The sequence below is a fragment of the Electrona antarctica genome, assembly GCF_951216825.1.
Source record: "Electrona antarctica genome assembly, chromosome: 4".
NCBI classification, from domain to species: domain Eukaryota; kingdom Metazoa; phylum Chordata; class Actinopteri; order Myctophiformes; family Myctophidae; genus Electrona; species Electrona antarctica.
Genome location: NC_136809.1, coordinates 45,021,071 through 45,040,554, shown reverse-complemented (window position 1 = coordinate 45,040,554; position 19,484 = coordinate 45,021,071). Strand labels below are relative to the sequence as shown.

The following is a 19,484-nucleotide window of genomic DNA, read 5'->3' as shown; positions in this document are numbered from 1 at the left end:
GAGAGGACTAGACTGAAACAGAAGGTGGTTGAGGCAGGAAGACAGTGGAACCCACTGGTATCCTGGGAACAACAGGAGACAGGGTCCAGATCAAACAGAAAGCAGTGATTGATTATCTGAAGGAGATAGGGGTCTATCATAGGATCTAGGGTGCAACACCCCTTTTATTTTTGTTATTTTGTTTTTTCAGTAGTATAAGCATAGCATGTCTTGGAATAAGGTAGTGCATGGAGTCGTACTACATACTCCGGTACAGTAGGTGGCAGTATACACCTCAAGCAATTGGTTGCAAACTTAATGAAGAAGAAGAAGTATAAAAGTGTGTTTGGCCAAAGATGGTTTAGGGTTCGGTGGCAGCACCTAGAGACATGAGTCAACCCAAAACCCAAAGAAGAAGTGTATATTAGTGAGACAATGGATCCTGCAATATATCAAGAAATTGTTGATTACAAACAGTTAGGCGTGTACCCACAGGGGTTCACAAGAAACCAAAAAAATATGTTAAGAAAGAAGGCCAGAACATATAGTATGGAAGGTAAGAACAATAGGCCCATCAGTCAAAACTGGAAAAAGTACTCAAAATGAGTAGACCCTTTTGCAACCAGATCATATTTTAATTATCTTTGGAAGGCAAGATCGTTCCTGGGGTTTTTATTTGGTTAATATGTTCACGCCAGGCGTACACTGGACTCACTTCCTTCCTGGACTACAATTCCCATAATGCTTTGGTGAACTGCTCCTCCTTGTGGATAGGGGGAGGGCTGTTTTACTGAGACAACAAATGTAGTCCAACTTGCCGTAGATGAACTTCGGCCGTCAATTCCACTTCAAGTATTTGTGAATAAACGCTATACTTTTTTGGTTAATAGTCATAATCGTTAGTTGTTAACATTTGTACGACACAATTAAATTGTTAATTTATTCACACAATGAGGGTTCTCCCTGTCTCTCCAGCTCTTCAATGAACAGAAATTAATTTTTCAGGGGAGAGTATCCATTTCCAGTTCCAATTTTGTCTGCTCATTTCTTTGTGTCATCACTTCCAATTTCACTTGTTTAATCTGTATCCTGTCTTGAGTTCTCTATCCTGATTGGGTCAAATTGGTATCCTGACCTGAAAATGCATTTTCTGTTTAATAACAAACCTTTTGTTTCGACCAAAAATGAACACTTACCCTGCCTTACAAAAGAGGGGAAAAAAGAAGAAGAAATAGATTAGTTTAATTGTTTAATTGCACACAAACTAACTATTTATTCTCCACCTCAGCATACCTCTCAGCACTAACTTCTAAAATGTTCCCACAGTCTAAGTTCGCCCTCTGCTGGCCTCTTTTCTCCTCACCATCTGCAGTGGGTGGAGCCACCACTGACAGCCGGATCTACGATTGGCCGACAGAAGAGGAGGCTGCCATGATGACACAGTGGATGCTGTGCACAGGATCACTTCCATAGCATCAGCAGGCAACAAGCCTCCATCCATCCTCCTCCTTATCCCCATCTCTCTCTGTCTGTCTCTGTCTCTCTCTCTCTCTCCTCCCCCCCCCCCCTCCCCTGTGGATTATCTTTCTCTAACCTCCACCATCTACTCTCCCTCTCTCCCTCTGTACCCCCCTCACATACATCTCTCTCTCTCTCTCTCTCTCTCTCTCTCTCTCTCTCTCTCTCTCTCTCTCTCTCTCTCTCTCTCTCTCTCTCCGTCTGCCTTCGTCAAGCACGCGTCTGCTCAGTCCCGGCGCAGTAGAGGACACACACATTACTGTACTGTACACACCAGTACAGACTACAGCGGCAGCAGCAGGCAGACTGGTACAGGTAAGTGTGCTGAGGCCTTCCTCTCTCTCCCTCTTGCAGCAGAGACAAGACATCGTGTTCTCCCACGCTCTCTGTCAAGGACTATTCATCTGACAAAGTGTGTGTGTGTGTGTGTGTGTGTGTGTGTGTGTGTGTGTGTGTGTGTGTGTGTGTGTGTGTGTGTGTGTGTGTGTGTGTGTGTGTGTGTGTGTGTGTGTGTGTGTGTGTGTGTGTGTGTGTGTGTGTGTGTGTGTGTGTGTGTGTGTGTGTGTGTGTGTGTGTGTGTGTGTGTGTGTGTGTGTGTGTGTGTGTGTGTGTGTGTGCAAGAAGCTGGAAGCTTGGCAGAGAGAACTACCACACCCTGGAAACAGCTACTACTGTTCCTGCAGCTACACCACAGCGGGAATGCTGCAGTGGATTATTATCACACTCGTTCATCCTGTCCTGTAAATGTTTCACACTGCACGATATTCTCCTCCTTATAGGCATCTGATGGACATGAAGGCCCGGTGGGCCCGGTCTCTTGTTTTTTTTCTATGCTATTCAGCTCTGCGATTTAACTACGCTGACTTGGTCCTGCACACGCACACGTGTGTGTGTGTGTGTGTGTGTGTGTGTGTGTGTGTGTGTGTGTGTGTCTGATTGCTTAACAGAGGTCATGCCTTCAGAATGTTGTATGTAGTGGTCTGGCTAATGTCAGCTCTCATCTTCCCCTTAATTCACCCCGCTCTTCTTTTACCATCTACCTCTCCCCGTCACCCCCTCCCTCCCCATACTCTGCCATCTTTACATTGCTTCATCCACCCGTTCCTTCCATCAGTCCTTCATTTCCTCTCCTGTCTCTATACCACCTCCTCCCCGTATCCTGGTGTCCTGTTACCCGTGTAACTCCGAGTCCCAATCCATCAACCCATCCATCCATCCATCCCTCTCTCCTCTCCACACCCTTCCTTCCGGTTCGGCTGGTATCCCAGGATGCCTTGCTCCAGGCCGCTCCGCTAGGCCTCAGCAGCATGGGCGGATCCTGGGAAGGGAGAGAGAGCACGGATTGGAGCCTTCCCTTCAGGACGGGCGCGCTGGCGGGTCACCCTCATTCAGCTTCAGATGGGCGAGGACGCTGAGAGCTCCAAAATCAACCACAGCTTCCTGCGAGACTATGTCACCGAAGGTAGGACAGATCATTCATGTTCACCCTCTCCACTGCCTTTGGGTTTGCATACTGGTACGATGGTGTGATTGAACATATGGCCATATATTATGTGTTATTTCTGGGCTCCTGGGTTGAAGATATGGATAAATAAATACTGTGCATGAATCATGAGACTTAGCCTGCAGTGTAAGGATCCTGTTTTGAGTTTCAGTGATTTACAAATGGGCAGATTTAGAGAGCAGTGTATGTAGACTTATAGCATTCTATGTAAACATATAGCACTGTATAGTATATATATATATGCATAGTTTCATTATATAGATTTTCCACTGTTACGCTCTTAGCTTACGCATGATTCATGATAACTACTTTGTATGTATTTGATGTATTACCATGCTTTTTTTATCCTTTGTTCTTGCTTAATGTAAATCGCTCTGGATTAAGAGCGTCTGCTAAATGCCTAAATTGTAAATTGATGGAAATCTGACTCTGAATTCATACATTAATGATTGAGAAAATGTTTGTTGAACGTCATTCTTTGAATGGTTGTATTGTTGTAAGTTAGACCTATACCTGTCCTATTCCTTTGTATCTGTATCAATCAGGCCCAGTAAGAGTTATTCCGGTGATACTGAAAGAGATACATTGTATTGATCCCCACTCTCTGTCAACCCTACTGACATTTCATGTTGTCTTTCCATTCTCTATTCTTACCAACTTTCTTCCCCTTCTCTACTTTCTCGTCCCTGTCTTTCTATCTCAATATTGTGCTAATTCTTTACTGATTTTGCTTCCTCTTCTTCATTCTTCCCTTTTCTCGTTGACCCCCCGCCAGCTGATGTCATCTCTACGGTGGAGTTTAACCAGACAGGGGACCTGCTGGCCACCGGGGACAAGGGGGGCAGAGTGGTCATCTTCCAGAGAGAAACCGAGGTCAGTCAGGGTCATGGAGGGTTGATAGCTTCAGCACCTTTTCCAGGCAGCCTTAAAGGGATAGTAGGGATACTTTTGAGGGGCACTAGCCCCTCCTATATACAGGTTTAATGTTTGTCTTTAGTTCAATGTTTGTTTTGTAAACGCCATTGACAATGAAGGGAAAATGTATGTCATAATGTAACTCATTACGTCATATTGTCTCTGTATTGTTAATGGCGTTTAATGTTTGTGTTGGCACCGTTTGTTTTACATCACCATTACATCACCTAATCAACATGAATTAGACTTTAATATAAATTAGCGCCCCTCACAATTTTTATTTAACTTAAGTTGTATGAAATACTTAAATCTAGTGGTTGCAACTGTATTAATTGACTGGCCGAGTCCCGTACGTGGGAGTTCTGCTCTGGTTTTGGTGAATATTAAGTAGTTCCGGTCATTTTGTGGGGGGCACTGGGGCCACGCATTAAAAGTAAATGAATCCACAAAACTAAACCTATTTCTAAAATATTAGCGCAACTTTCGTTCAACTGACACATCTATCACATGGAACTATTTTTGGGGCGTAGTGATATGGACACAAAAACATAGTTCCGTTTGATAGAAGTGTGAAATGAACGAAAGTTGCACTATATGGTAGAAATAGGTCAACAATACAAATGATGCTAGTTTTGTAAATTAATTTACTTTTAATGCGTGGCCCCCTGTGCCCCCCACAAAATGACCGGAACTACTTAATATTTCACCAAAACCAGAGCAGAACTCCCTCCATTGGACTCTGACAATCAATTGACCTATAGCTAAACCCCTCCCCAAACTGCTATGGTCCAATCACAGCTAAGCATAACATGTGTTAGACAAACCTCTCCACCAATAGTTTTCCTATATGATAAAACTTGTTTTAAAAAATAAATATATTTTTCCAGTGCATATGACAGGCCTTGTTGACAGATTTGGAAGAGATTTGGAAGGTCTGGTTCCAAAAATGAACCAGTATTTAATGTGTAAAATAAAATCCATGTTATTTATACATGAGCCTGGCTGGAAAGTATCTAAGTGGGAGTGTCTAAGTGGGAGAGGGCTTAGACACTTAGCTAAAGGTGAATTAATACAGTTGCAACCACTATATTAATGGCAAGTGAACTTTAAGTTGTTGTCTCTGTCGTAGTCTATCTGCTTTATATTGCATGAATACATACAAAGTGGTTTATCTGAACATTGTGTTTGCTTGCAGTCCAAAGGGCTGGAGTTGGAGGACTTGGAGACGGGGGACTCTGGGGAGTATAACGTCTACAGTACATTCCAGAGTCACGAGCCAGACTTTGACTACCTGAAGAGTCTGGAGATTGAGGAGAAGATCAACAAGATACGATGGCTGCCACAGCAGAATGCAGCACACTTCCTACTGTCCACAAATGGTACAAATGGCAAAACAAATTCAAGTAACTAACCACTGCACTCAGTAGACTAGAGGATTAAACTGCAACTCCACTTTTAGTATACACTTTTAGGACTGGAACACAAAGACGATGGATATTTTTGCAACAAGCAGTCAAGAGGCTAGGGATCTTTTGGTCCAGCTTGTGTTCTGGAAGTGGTAGAATTGTGTTTCCCAGTTTAGCCAATGTGACAAATGGTCACCCATGAATATTCATGTATTTGGTTATTAATATTTACATTGATATGATTGACAATGTTAAACATATAATGCCATTTCCTTATCCTGCTACTTCTTATAACCACTAGCAGTAGGATTGTTGCTACCCATATAGAAGACATACAGTTGGAGGCCATCGATATTGTCCTTTTCTTTTTGCTGAGGTTTGCGTGATCTGCGCAAAAGGACAGTTATTATTATGTTATAATTTAGCTATTGAAAAATAGCAGATCTACAAGCTCATAGCGCGCCACCGAGTGGCGCGCTACGAGCTTGTAGGTCTGCTATTTTTGAAAAATCGTGAAAATATTTATTTCAGAAAACTGGAGGATTTAGATTTTTTTAAATTTTGAGGTCAGGCCTAAATGGGTCAAATGATAAGGGACAATATCGGTGGCACCCAACTGTATAGATATAAGAGGGCTTATAGTATTTTCAAAGCAATTATTCACATATATTTTTCCCCCCACAACCACATGGCAGCACAAATACTAAACAAAATCTTCAAAGAAACATCAGGAAATGTCCATAAATACAAAGCAAATTAACAAAAAATAATGAATTGATGCACTTTAATCATCTGTCTGAATACTACAATATTAGCTTTCTTTCCATATCTTGCATACCGTTCGTTCTCCATCAACTAGCAGAATGCATGATTTAGTTTCCGAATTCCTGAAAGACCAAGACAAGGCTGTGATTTGTAGGAAATTAAGATATACTTATTAGTATGATATGATCAGTTTTCAACCATAAACCAGGTAATCTGAATTGCCTCAATGTTATGTGTCCCATCTATCACTGTCTTGAAAATATATAAAATGTACAGTATACACAGAGCAAGCCATTATTTACTACTATCAACCCTATTTCTTGTGCTTTCCTGGCAGCTTGCCAGTCTAATCAGCCTTAACTGGGCATTGACCATCCCTGTTGTGTGTCACAGACAAGACCATTAAGTTGTGGAAGGTGAGTGAGAGAGACAAGAGACCAGAGGGATACAATCTAAAAGATGAAGAGGGACGGATCAAGGATATCTCTACTGTTACCTCTTTACAGGTAAGACAGACAGACAGACAAGATGCGTGTGCGCACACGCACACACACGGTTAACACCCCAATCGCCCAGGACGAAGTTCACCGTCCTTTCTATTAGTAACACCCAGTGCCCAGGACGAAGTTTTATCCAAAAGACGAGGTTTATTGATACGCATCGCTCCACAGCCTAGGAGCACCTGTAACAGTGGGACATCATCGAAAATGTTCCCCCCCTGTTTAGCCGACGAGAACGAAAATCTTAAAACGTTAATAACTCACAATCTAAATCATCCCGTCCAATTCTAAGAAAAGATCCTGTGTTAGACGGCCCCCCGCTGTCCAGTCGCTCGTCGCGTTAGATTTAATCATGCCTTCCGTTGTTGTCAATCGCATTTAGAGTGTTTTGGCTACATTTAGCTGATCCAGCCACATCCTGTATAACTTCCGGTCCGTCGATAAAAGTTCTCCGTTGCTATAAATCAATTGAGCGCTATGATTGAATGGATTAAATAACCCCGGGCAATCGGAGTGTTAAATGACCTTTGACCTTTTGGTGTTTTTTGAGCTCCCCTGTGTATTTTCTATCCCCACAATTTTGAACAATCAGGATTTCTCATCATATAGGGGGTTTTATGGAAATTGCTCTCAGGAACAGCTCAACTGATTTGGTCGTATTTGTGATGTCATCAATGTCACCCAATTCCTCCCTCTCTTCAGTCTTCAGTTCCAAATTTGCATTTCCACTTTGTTTACAATGTCCGCCATTGTTGATTTTCCATGCTGGCATGGAATGGAAACAAGCCTGTGTTTATCTAGCATCAGTATTATGACTCAAATATTAAATAAGTTGCATATCAGCACCCCCACCACCTCAGGACATTGTGGTACTGCAGCTAAAACAGCTTCAGAAGCAAAAAAGAAATGCCATGGACTGGTTATATCAGAGTGGTGATTGAGGCTCAAACCATTAGAAATAAGTTTGAGGGACATAGACAATATGATATTATATATTAAAAACTGTTTTAAAATGCATGTTATAGCTGCTTTAAACCTTAGTTGTGTGCAGGTGATATGTGTCGTGCACTGGAAATAGCCGATCTACAAGCATGTCACTGAACCGCAGCTACTGTAATATAAATCAGACCTTATACTTCATCTTTTGCCCTCATGTCAGGTGCCAGTATTGAGACCCACAGATCTGATGGTAGAGGTACGGCCCAGGCGAGTGTTCTCCAATGGCCACACCTACCATGTCAACTCCATTTCAGTCAACAGCGACGGCGAGACCTACATGTCTGCTGACGACCTCCGCATCAATATGTGGCACCTGGGTATCACCGACCGCAGCTTCAGTATCCTTCCTTTTTTCGTTGAATATAATGTGGCCAAGTGAGGATTAGTAAAGTATAATTTATTACAGTACGTCAACCCATGTGTATGACTTATCACTTCATAGTACAAAAGGCCACTGACAGTTTGCATTACAGCCTCATATGGAGATGCCTCTTACGAATGTAGTTTGTTCTGCCTTCTCCAAACTGGTTTTAATGAGTATCTTAACCATCTACCAGAGGATATTTACCAGATCTCTCAAGACGATTACTGTAGAGCTGTTGATGTTACAGGGTTGTTTAATCCAGGGGACCCCTTGGGGGTCGCCAAATTATTTTGGGGGGTCCCCAAATAATTTTCAAAAACAAACAAAAAAAATGATTTTTGCCAAAGACATTGCCAAACCATTTCCGGGGGTCCCCGGCCAAAAACGTTGAGAACCCCTGGTTTAATCAATCATCTTTATGCGATGATGAATTTGCATGTGCCATCATAACGCAGTCTAATGTCATGGCAATATCACTGAGAAATGTCTCTGATATTATTTCACATAATATTGTAAACTAAAAATGATTAAAAGAGATGTACGTGAGAAGTACAGGAAAGCCGAGGGTTTTATGGCTGAATCGTCTCTTCAATTGGAGGTATATTCTAGGTTCGGTTCACATTCCTTTTGTTTAGTTGTAAATGTTATTTGAAGCTTTAGTACAGTGGTCAATAATCATTGAATAATCAATTTTTGCAAAGTCTGATAAAACCCATGGAAGTCTTTTGATTTGATTTATTTAGAAAAGCAATCATAATACAACATTATAATCAGCGATTCAAAGATTTCACAGTAAAGTCTGAAGACTTATTTCCACTGCGATCCTCTCACACTGAACAGAACAATACTTTAAAATACATCACAATACATACACATAACAGTACATATACATTACATACACAACACAACATGTACGTCCCTATCCTTCCCTCTAAGATGACCCTTTATTTTCCAGTATCCAATTGGATGTCAGTTTAACACTTGTTTCCAGGCTGTTCCACTGTGTGGCTCCTATAAATGAGCCTTTGCCCACATTATTTTTAAAAGCATGAAGCACCACATCTGCAATACTGGCTCTGGTGAAATGGTTGTGTAAGTCTTGTGAGACATAATATGCAAACATAGGCAGGCTGAAATCCTTAGTGTCCTCATGGCAAGACACTGCAAGAATATGCACATAGAAGCAGATATAATTGTGCTTACGTGATGTGTATGTAAATGCCTGCTAAGCGCATGCAGTGGCTCAAACATACCCTGTTACATGGAGTCAACGGCAGAGCGTTAGCATTTAATATCAATGGTTGTTGACAACTACTGAAGTTTGACCTTTAACCCAAACATGTAGGCTACAGTATTTATAGTCTACCCCCCCTCTCTCACACAGACGCGCGCACACACACACACACACACACACACACACACACACACACACACACACACACACACACACACACACACACACACAAAAGGGGGTTTTGGAAATAGAGTGCTCTCTCCCATATAATAGAAGCTGACCTAGAAAATCAGCGAAACATCTACGGAGAAGAAGTGCTTAAATAATTCACTCTCTACTAAACCACATGAGGATCCACTGCAAATAGAAACACAAAGTGGAACCAAGTGTCTGGGTGTATTTGGGGCTCAGGTCGGCCGCGATGGAGGAGTGAAGCGTTAACTTATGGAACATGTACAGCCGGCAAATCTTTGTCTAGCTCATGTGCAATGGCCTCTGAAAGACTCTCCTCTCAGGACCTGTCTCTTCACATTCCTTTAATCCACTGGTTCCCAAACACTGGGACATTTTGTTTTGAATTACTGTAGTATCATTTCAAAACATTTTCAAAAAAGCTAAACAAATCATGAATTAAAAACAAAATGCAATGATTTTTTTCGCCAGTAATTTCATGAAGAGCATGCGTGGCACATTGTCTGTGATGGTATGGTCCCTGATTGACGTTCTAACCAGACATTGTGGACATCAAGCCTGCCAACATGGAGGACCTGACGGAGGTGATCACGGCGGCAGAGTTTCACCCTCACCACTGCCACCTGTTTGTCTACAGCAGCAGCAAGGGCACGCTGCGCCTCTGTGACATGAGGGCCTCCGCCCTGTGTGACAAGCACACCAAACGTGAGCGCATTGCATGCCACGGTATCACTATCTAGGCTGTCTGACATCTCTCTGGTTTCATAGTGATAATGACAAAATGTTCCCCCTGTGTTAATCGTGTAGAGTTATGATTGGTACATATATACATTCATATTCTAGTGTCTCCCAGATTAAAGGACAACTTTGTTTTTGAGCATTACGCAGCTATGTGTGTCCATATGTATGTCCCTGTCTGTCCAAGCATTTCTCGACCGTTTAAGACGCGGGAAGGCTCGCCTTGGGCACGTTCCTGGGGGTCTGGATGTTTCCGGGGACCCCCACACGGTCACTGTCATTTCGCTTTTCCCCAAAAAGATAATCAAAGTACAGTACAGAGCACAGTACACTACAATACAGTACAGAGCACAGTACAGTACAATACAGTAACTATAACAATAAATGTATAGTTGCACCATTCAGTTTACACAGCTGTGATTTTGTTTTTATCACGGCATCTAATGAATGTGAAGGGGGATACTAGGGGGATGCCATGACAAACAAACACAATATGGTTTTTATGCCGTTCAGACTATGGGTTTTATGGGTAAGACTCCCATTGGCTTAGGAGACAGCCATGCCAGTCAATCATGACTAAAAGGTCGTCTTTACAGTCGTCAGTAGTGGCAGTAGCAAATGTAGTCCAGGCGCTTTTCAAGCACCTGGCAAAAAAAACAAGTTGTCCTTTAATTTAAGCTGCTAGGCTAAGACAGAAAGCCTGATTGTACAGCGGAGATATTACGCTTTGAACCTCTACCATACAAGTAGAGATTTAAATGTTTTATTCATTTAAAAAAATATATTGAATGATTGCAGCTTTAAGTCTGAGAGTGTAAAAATAGACCTGCAGGTCCAATTGGGTTAATTTGTCCATATCTTAGTTAGTGTTAGGCCTTGATTAATTATCTGATGGCAGAGGTGGAAAGCTGCTAAAGCTAAATAACTCACTATTGTAACTGATAAGCTTTCCATGAATACAATCAGTAATTCTATAGCTGCTTTTATTTTTATTTGAGTAGTTTTAACAGCAAGTAATCTTTGACTAAGCTGCAAACTGTGTAACTTTCATGTGGATTTCCACATTCAAGAGGATTGAGCTTTAAGCAGTACTACTTGTATCCAGTAGGTGTCCTACCAGACACCAGAGTACACATTGGAAGAGACTACCTCTGGCTCCAACCATTGCAGATGTGCTAATATATTGCATTAACATTTTGATTTGTTAAAATAAAATTGTATTTGTTTAAATTAGTTTTGGGATGTATAGCTTTAAGTAATACAAGCAGAAAACATCATGGAGAGTAGGATATTCTAGTAGCCTACACTTTCCACCCCTTTTGATTGATCGAGTCTCGTGTCAAATTATTCTGGGCAGATATAAGTGTAAAATCCTCATAAGTCAGTGATTCTCAAAGTTTTTCATTTCAAGGACCCCCAGTTTCCTGTATTAGGCCACAAACCCCCATACCTGGTTCTATTTGTATACACTCTTAAGAGTTCCAGGCCTGTAAGGGTTTCTAACTATCTGTCATTTAGCTGGGGAGGGTCCCCAGCTAAATGAGGAACCCCATCGAGGATCACCACCTTAAGATAAATCATAAGAAACTGCATGCTCACTCTTTGTCCAGTGTTTGAGGAACCTGAGGATCCAGGGAGCAGGTCTTTCTTCTCAGAGATAATCTCCTCGGTTTCGGATGTCAAGTTCAGCCACAGTGGACGGTACCTACTGACCAGGGACTACCTCACCGCCAAGGTGTGGGACCTACACATGGACAAAGGCCCCGTGGAGACTTATCAGGTCAGACGACATATTGGCTACTTATGTGTATTACTGTATTACCATCCATAGATATAGAAACCTAGATACCTCATTCACCGCTGCAGTTCACTGGAGCGACATGTAATCTTATGGGGGCTGACATATTGAACTCCAATATGGCAGAGGCATGGCACGCTGCCACTCTAAGTGACTACTGGCCATTGGCCAATCACAGCACGTGTTTTCCAGGACTTGTCAGAATCTAGAGTGCGTTAAAATACACAAACGACCTGAGGGCGCTTAGTGCGCAAATAGAGCGCACCCTATATTCGGAGAAGTCCCCAAAAAGATTGTAGTCACTTTGAGTGGCAGCGTGCTGTGCCTTTGCCATATTGGAAACAAAAATGGCAGCCGCCATACGATACATATGCCCCAAAGCCGGAGGAGACGTCTACCTTTTTATGTGTGTGTTAAGTGGTAAATTATGGGTACTATTGTGTAGCCATATTGCCTAATGCCTATATTTTGTATACCCTCTAGAGGCCCAATACATCAGTTATGCCACCCAGGCTAAATGCAGACCTGTGCAGTATTGAATGATTCATTTATTTTACACTATAGGCCTTCCTGACAATCATATGCAGGTCATATCATACTGGTGGTTATTTATATTAGTGATGCTGTGTTATGTTACGTACAAAGTCTACAATGACACATATTCCTACCACACCGACGGTGTTGACTGCTGTCTTTCATTGTATCTCCAGGTCCATGAGTATCTGAGGAGTAAGCTGTGTTCACTGTATGAGAATGACTGCATCTTCGACAAGTTTGAGTGCGTTTGGAACAGCTCAGATAGGTAAGTAGGTGTTTGGCTGAAGAAGGTGGAAGAGAGAAAGTACAGGGATAAAAACCGTGCGTGCGACAGACAGACAGACAGACAGACAGACAGAGGAGTGTTTGCTCTCCCAGTGTGTCTGCATCATGCAGCGTTCATTTAAATCAATCCCGGAGACAAGCTTTGTAGATGTCAAATCGATCCCCTCACCTTCGATTTCATTCCTCTGTCTCTCCGCTATCTATTTCATCCCATTTCCTCTCCTCACCCCTCCCCTGCCCTCCACTCCACTCCCCTCCTTTCCTCTCCTCTCCCCTCACCTCCCCTGCCCTCCTCTCCCCTCCCCTCCTCTCCCCTCCTCTCCTCTCCTCTCCTCTCCTCTCCTCTCCTCTCCTCTCCTCTCCTCTCCTCTCCTCTCCTCTCCTCTCCTCTCCTCTCCTCTCCCCTCCTTTCCTCTCCCCTCCCCTCCTCTCCTCTCCCCTCCTTTCCTCTCCTCTCCTCTCCTCTCCTCTCCCCTCCTCACCCCTCCCCTGCCCTCCACTCCCCTCCTTTCCTCTCCCCTCCTTGCCTCTCCCCTCCTTTCCTCTCCTCTCCCCTCCTCTCCCCTCCTTTCCTCTCCTCTCCTCTCCCCTCCTCACCCCTGCCCTCCTCTCCCCTCCTTTCCTCTCCCCTCCCCTCCTCTCCCCTCCTTTCCTCTCCCCTCCCCTCCTCTCCCCTCCTTTCCCCTCCTCACCCCTCCCCTGCCCTCCACTCCCCTCCTTTCCTCTCCCCTCCCCTGCCCTCCTCTCCCCTCCTTTCCTCTCCCCTCCCCTCCGCTCCTCTCCTCTCCCCTCCTCTCCCCTCCTTTCCTCTCCCCTCCCCTCCTCTCTCCTCTCCCCTCCTCTCCTCTCCCCTCCGCTCCCCTCCTCTCCCCTCCCCTCCGCTCCCCTCCCCTCCTCTCCCCTCCCCTCCTCCCACCTCCCCTCCTCTCCTCTCCCCTCCTCTCCCCTCCTTTCCTCTCCCCTCCCCTCCTCTCTCCTCTCCCCTCCTCTCCTCTCCCCTCCGCTCCCCTCCTCTCCCCTCCGCTCCCCTCCCCTCCTCTCCCCTGCCCTCCCCTCCTCTCCCCTCCTTTCCTCTCCTCTCCCCTCCTCTCCGCTCCCCTCCTCTCCTCTCCCCTCCTCTCCCCTGCCCTCCTCTCCCCTGCCCTCCTCTCCCCTCCCCTCCTCTCCCTTCCTCTCCCCTCCTCTCCTCTCCCCTCCCCTCCTTTCCTCTCCCCTCCTCTCCTCTCCCCTCATCTCCTCTCCTCTCCTCTCCTCTTCTCTTCTCTTCTCTTCTCTTCTCTTCTCTTCTCTCCTCTCCTCTCCTCTCCTCTCCTCTCCTCTCCTCTCCTCTCCTCTCCTCTCCTCTCCTCTCCTCTCCTCTCCTCTCCTCTCCTCTCCTCTCCTCTCCTCTCCTCTCCTCTCCTCTCCCCTCCTTTCCTCTCCTCTCCTCTCCTCTCCTCTCCTCTCCCCTCCTCTCCGCTCCCCTCCCCTGCCCTCCTCTCCCCTGCCCTCCTCTCCCCTCCTCTCCTCTCCTCTCCTCCCCTCCTCTCCTCTCCCCTCTGCGCTCCTCTCCCCTGCCCTCCCCTCCCCTCCTTTCCTCTCCTCTCCCCTCCTCTCCTCTCCTCTCCTCTCCCCTCCGCTCCGCTCCGCTCCGCTCCTCTCCTATCCTCTCCTCAGTGTGATCATGACAGGGGCGTACAACAGCTTCTTCCGGATGTTCGACAGGGAGACGGGGCGGGGCGTGACCCTGGAGGCGTGGCGGGAGAGCAGCAAGCCGCGGGCCGTGCTCCGCACGCGGCGGGTTTACACGGGTGGCAAGCGTCGTCGTGGCGATGTGGGCGTGGACAGTCTGGACTTCACCAAGAAGATCCTGCACATGGCCTGGCATCCAAACGAGAACATCATCGCCATAGCGGCCACCAACAACCTGTACATATTCCAGGATCGGGTCAACCCTGAATCACAAATGACTCAGTGACGGAGAATGGGATATCGACAGTGATGGAAACACACACACACACACACACACACACACGCACACTGCCTTTTACAAGCTGTCACAAAGCGTGTGATGGAGAGGAGATACTGAGAAGCTTGGGAAGAGCGATCGGGGGAAGCCGGACCGATGAAGCCACGGTGACTGGATGCAAGATGTATTCTTTGAGATTGTTGAAATGATTTGACATTTGAAGACGTGGCGCTCAAAATTATGAGTGTGTGTGATGTTGTTCCATGTTTTAGAATGATCAATCATTGGCTCTTGTAGTCGTGCATCAATGGAGACACACCTTTCGCCCCAATCTACGTTGCAGGGTTTTGAGGATCCTTGTATTAGTGCCTCAGTGTGTAGGGTCTGTACAGAGACCTCTCCATCCACCACGTCGCAATGCTGTTGAATACACAGCATTGCTTAGCTCGCTGGTGCGCTGTGACAGCTTGCAGTACAAAATGGAGAATTTGTCGTGGGTGCCAACAACAAAGAAGGCTTGATAAATGATACAGTATAATATTGAAATGTGTCCTTGATGAATAACCTGAGTGGATTGGACAGATTGTGTTTCTGTTGGCCCGTAACTTTGCCAGACAGTGTTTTTTCTTTTCATTTTTTAGGAGTTGTCTGATCATACAGTGGAGCTGTTCCACTATATAGGCCAACAGCAGCATCTGAATCTGAACTACACCTTCTTCTCATGTGGAGCAGTGCTCTTGGGAGAATGCACGCCATAAATTACCTTTGCACCACTGACCCTTGCAATAATGGCCGTTTTCCCGCTCCATATCATGGGCTTCCCATTAGGCTTTTGCACATATTGTAAATGTTTCCATCCACACGTCCCTACTGCTAAGTGTAAATATTCCATGTTTTTATAATTAGCAATTCAACACAGCAATGACTAACTTTAACCCCTTAAAGCAAAGTGGTATATGACCCTACGTCCAAGTGGGAACTCATCTATAGAAAGGCCAATCAAATTTGTTCATTATATACAATTTATGTGCCAAGCCGCACATACAAATTTACATAATCATTATTATTAGTCTACTTGTGCTAGCATGGATAAGCATTCACCTCTACACTAGGTCCACAGTTAATGTATAGGCTTATCTTTCTGGCAGTGTGGCAGAATTGCAGGCTAGAAAGAGGAGAGAGCGACACACAAATCAGCTCTTTGCAATGCTGAGAGGGCCAATATCATTGATTCTTTTTTTGCTATTGCTTTGTCTAGGCCCATTTCTCATCAACAATGTACTTGTATGACAAATGATGACAGCTGACACGTGTGAGTATTAAGTGTGCTGGAATTGAAACCTCTTTGTGATTTATATGATGACGATTTAACTATTATTTGCATAAGGCACATGATGCTGAGCTGCGTGATATAAAACATTTCACCGATGATTTAAGTGATCATTTTGAGTGATCTTATGAAAATGTTGATGAGGGACCGCTTGTTTTAATGAGGGATCATGAGTCCACTGATTCAGCGAAGTACGTTTTTGATGATTCCCTTTGTGTCTAGTATGTTTGAAGTGGAACGGTCCTTTGCTGTCAACTAATTTTTATAACATCATGCCATGTGAATGTATTATGACAAGCTCCTTTTGTGAATAATTCACCACACATGGCTGTATGTTGCTCTAGGGGTGGCTCAGGAGTCTTTGTATGTACAACATTAAAGGAGTTGGCCAACCCCAAACAATCCCCATGAATTCAAGGCTTCATGGGGTGTGTAATTGATAGAAAATAAGTTGGGAGAACTACTCCTTTAAAGTGATCATAGGTCTTATCTGGATTTTTGAGATACTTAAAGGGGAAAACCACCCATTTTCAACATTTTACTATGTCATTAATATACCTTAGAGCTGTTGTGTGGAAATAATAAAAAAAAGTCCCCCCATTCTGTGTTTCCTAGAACTGTAATTATGATGATTTTTTTCAGACCTCTAGTTCTAGGAAACACAGAATGGGGGGACTTTTTTATTATGTCCACACAACAGCTCTAAGGTATATTAATGACATAGTAAAATGTTGAAAATGAGTGGAATGCCCCTTTAACATCTCATTGATTACAGTGAAGTGCTTTGTATTCAAGTGACCTTGGCCCTCGGTTGAATTGAAAATATTCTCATGATCTGTGTAACTAGCTAATGGAATCATTGCAGATGCATAATAAGGCCCTTTACACTGTTTCTAAATATTGGCAAATATTCTGTTAGATGGATCATCTACAATTCACTGTGTGACCTTAGTTCAAACCCCAAGAAAAGAAATGTACGTGTTAGCTTATAATGTTTCTCCACTCTTTTTCACTAGTTATTTATTGTGACTGGGTGCTCACAGAAGGTAGACTGCAGGCAGTATAGTGCAGGGGTTCTCAACGTTTTTGGCCGGGGACCCCCGGAAATGCTTTGGCCATGTCTCGTGACCCCCGCCCCGCCCCCTCCCGACCCCCAATATAAATTGACTGCTACAATAACCTTAAACCATTTTGGGCGGGAACCCCTTTTGGTGTTTTAAGCATTGTTATAATTAGACCTACAAGCTACGAGCTTGTAGGTCTGCTATTTTTGAAAAATCGTGAAAATAAAATTGAAAAAATCTTTTTTTTTTCTTTCTTTTTTTTGAAAATAATTTGGGGACCCCCTAAAATAATTTGGCGACCCCCCGAGGGGTCGCGACCCACGGTTTGAGAACCCCTGGTATAGTGGACACCTCTACTATGCTTTCTCGTTTTGCCCCTCCTTGTCCTTGTCTGTGGAGTGTTGTTGAATGCAGACACAGTCCGGCACTGACTGGTTCAACGGAATGTTCAACACAGCCAAACAATATAATGCTGTGATATATCATCGACCAATGAACGCAGAGCGTACGAGATAAACTGCATGACAAAAAAAAAACTGGTTCCCCTTTGCCATGCACCACTCCCGGGCTTCCAGGGCCCTGTCCTCCGGTGGTGATACGTAGTTTTAGAACAAGTCAGTTGTCATCACATCATAACCACCACCGCCACCGCCACGTACAAACCAGAGAGAATGTCTGTTCATGAACACAGCAGTAGCTGCAGCTGCATGTTGCCATTATTCGACGCTACTAGCGTGTAATATCTATCATACTTTTAAAAAAAAGACTAATCGTACAAAAATGGATTACTCAAATGAAGTGAATGAAATGAATGTGTATTAATAAAATAACATGAATTATGAAGAAGAAGAAAAAGGTTTTATTGAATTCATTTATAATGTTATTGTCTATAGGCCTATTCCTCTATCCCTACCATGCTTTTTTCACATTTGGTTTCAGGAGACAAACTAATAAAGCAGACATACTTCATTGTTGTCAAACAGTATTACTCCATTTATTTTCTATTGCACCCCTGTAACTTCAAGCAAGTATCGCACAGAGTAATACTAGTCTGAAGGAAATATGCATGTAGCTATTTTAATGCAGTAAAGACATACTTTAATACTGTATTAGTCTATTCAGCAAGTAATTAATCTGACAGACTAATTGTCTAATGTACAAACAATACACATGTAATGTATTTATGCTGTATTGTATGCGTGTATCATGTAGATTCTCAGTCCCACAGAAGGTGCACAATGCACATCCTACCGTGACATGGAATTGAATGCTTGCATTTATCTGCACAGATGCTGTTATTGGGGACGCTCCCTTGAAGCCTGTGTAGTGCACAGATAGTGGGGTGTGGTATAAGAGCTGATCACATTATGGGGAACATCTTGGGTGGATTGCTAGTACATTGGGGTTGGTTGATTACTTAGAGGGTGTTTACACTGAGACGATCCGCAGTCAAACCGCATAACTTTTGTATCGTTTTGCCCTTTCATCTACACACTGCCGACCAAAACGGTGAATGAATCCGTTCATTTTTGAAACCGGGTCCCAGAGTGGATAAATATGAAACCGCAACTTTTGCGCCACTGTGTGGACGTCCGAATCCGCATATTTCCTGAACCGATGACGCAAGAGCCCACATGTGTTTTAAGACGCATGCGCCACCCCCGAACAATAATAAACAAAGATGGCAGCACCCAGCGTTGTATACATTGCATTTGTCCTGCAGAAAATAGTTAATAGTTAGGGCTTTTACAGCTAATGTACTGCTCCTACACACCACCACCGTCGGCAACAAGTGGACATGGAGAGAATAGCATTCTCCTGTCTGTTTTTGTTTACATCGGAGTGTCTGCAGTGTTGCCAGATTGTGTGAGAGAAATAAGCAACCAGGTCTATGAAAACAACCCCAAAAGGACCAGGTTATTTGAGAATAGCAGATCTACAAGTTTGCGTCGTGATGTGACACGTTGTGAGCTTGTAGATCTGATATTTAAAAATCATGGAAAACAAAGTGACAAATGTGTAATACTTTTGAAACAGAACAACAAACATTCTGATTGACCAGATGACAATAAATATGTTTTTTCTCTTACTGTAGATTAAGTGTTATATTTTTTAATTAGAATACTTTTTTTTATACTTTTTTTTAATATAGTCCAATCATGTATTTAGGAAAATCTATACAATCAACCCTAACCTAAATGTTTTATTGTAGTCTATCTTGTAGCCTCTACACGTAGCCCATTGGGCTACTTGCCTCAACCAGGCACTTTCCCTTTTCTGTATTTTTGTATGTTTCATTATTTAGTTTGTATAATGTGCTAAATCAAATACAATAAAATAAAATCATATCATAGGAAACAAGACCAAATAATAAACTATACACTTAACAAGCCAAAAAAGAAGCCCAA

At 43.7% G+C, this 19,484-nt stretch overlaps 1 protein-coding gene across 1 annotated transcript; it reads left to right on the top strand.

Annotated features, from left to right (window-relative positions):
• Positions 1 to 1,742: 1,742 nt before the first annotated feature.
• ppp2r2ca (protein phosphatase 2, regulatory subunit B, gamma a) lies at positions 1,743 to 16,517 on the top strand. The gene is made up of 10 exons (XM_079500211.1): positions 1,743 to 1,812; positions 2,612 to 2,959; positions 3,777 to 3,874; positions 5,112 to 5,295; positions 6,481 to 6,593; positions 7,747 to 7,924; positions 9,917 to 10,081; positions 11,725 to 11,894; positions 12,623 to 12,714; positions 14,391 to 16,517. Exons 2-10 carry the CDS (start codon positions 2,896 to 2,898, stop codon positions 14,689 to 14,691), a joined length of 1,365 nt encoding a protein of 454 aa, XP_079356337.1. The 5' UTR covers positions 1,743 to 1,812; positions 2,612 to 2,895; the 3' UTR covers positions 14,692 to 16,517.
• The last annotated feature ends 2,967 nt before the right edge of the window (positions 16,518 to 19,484 follow it).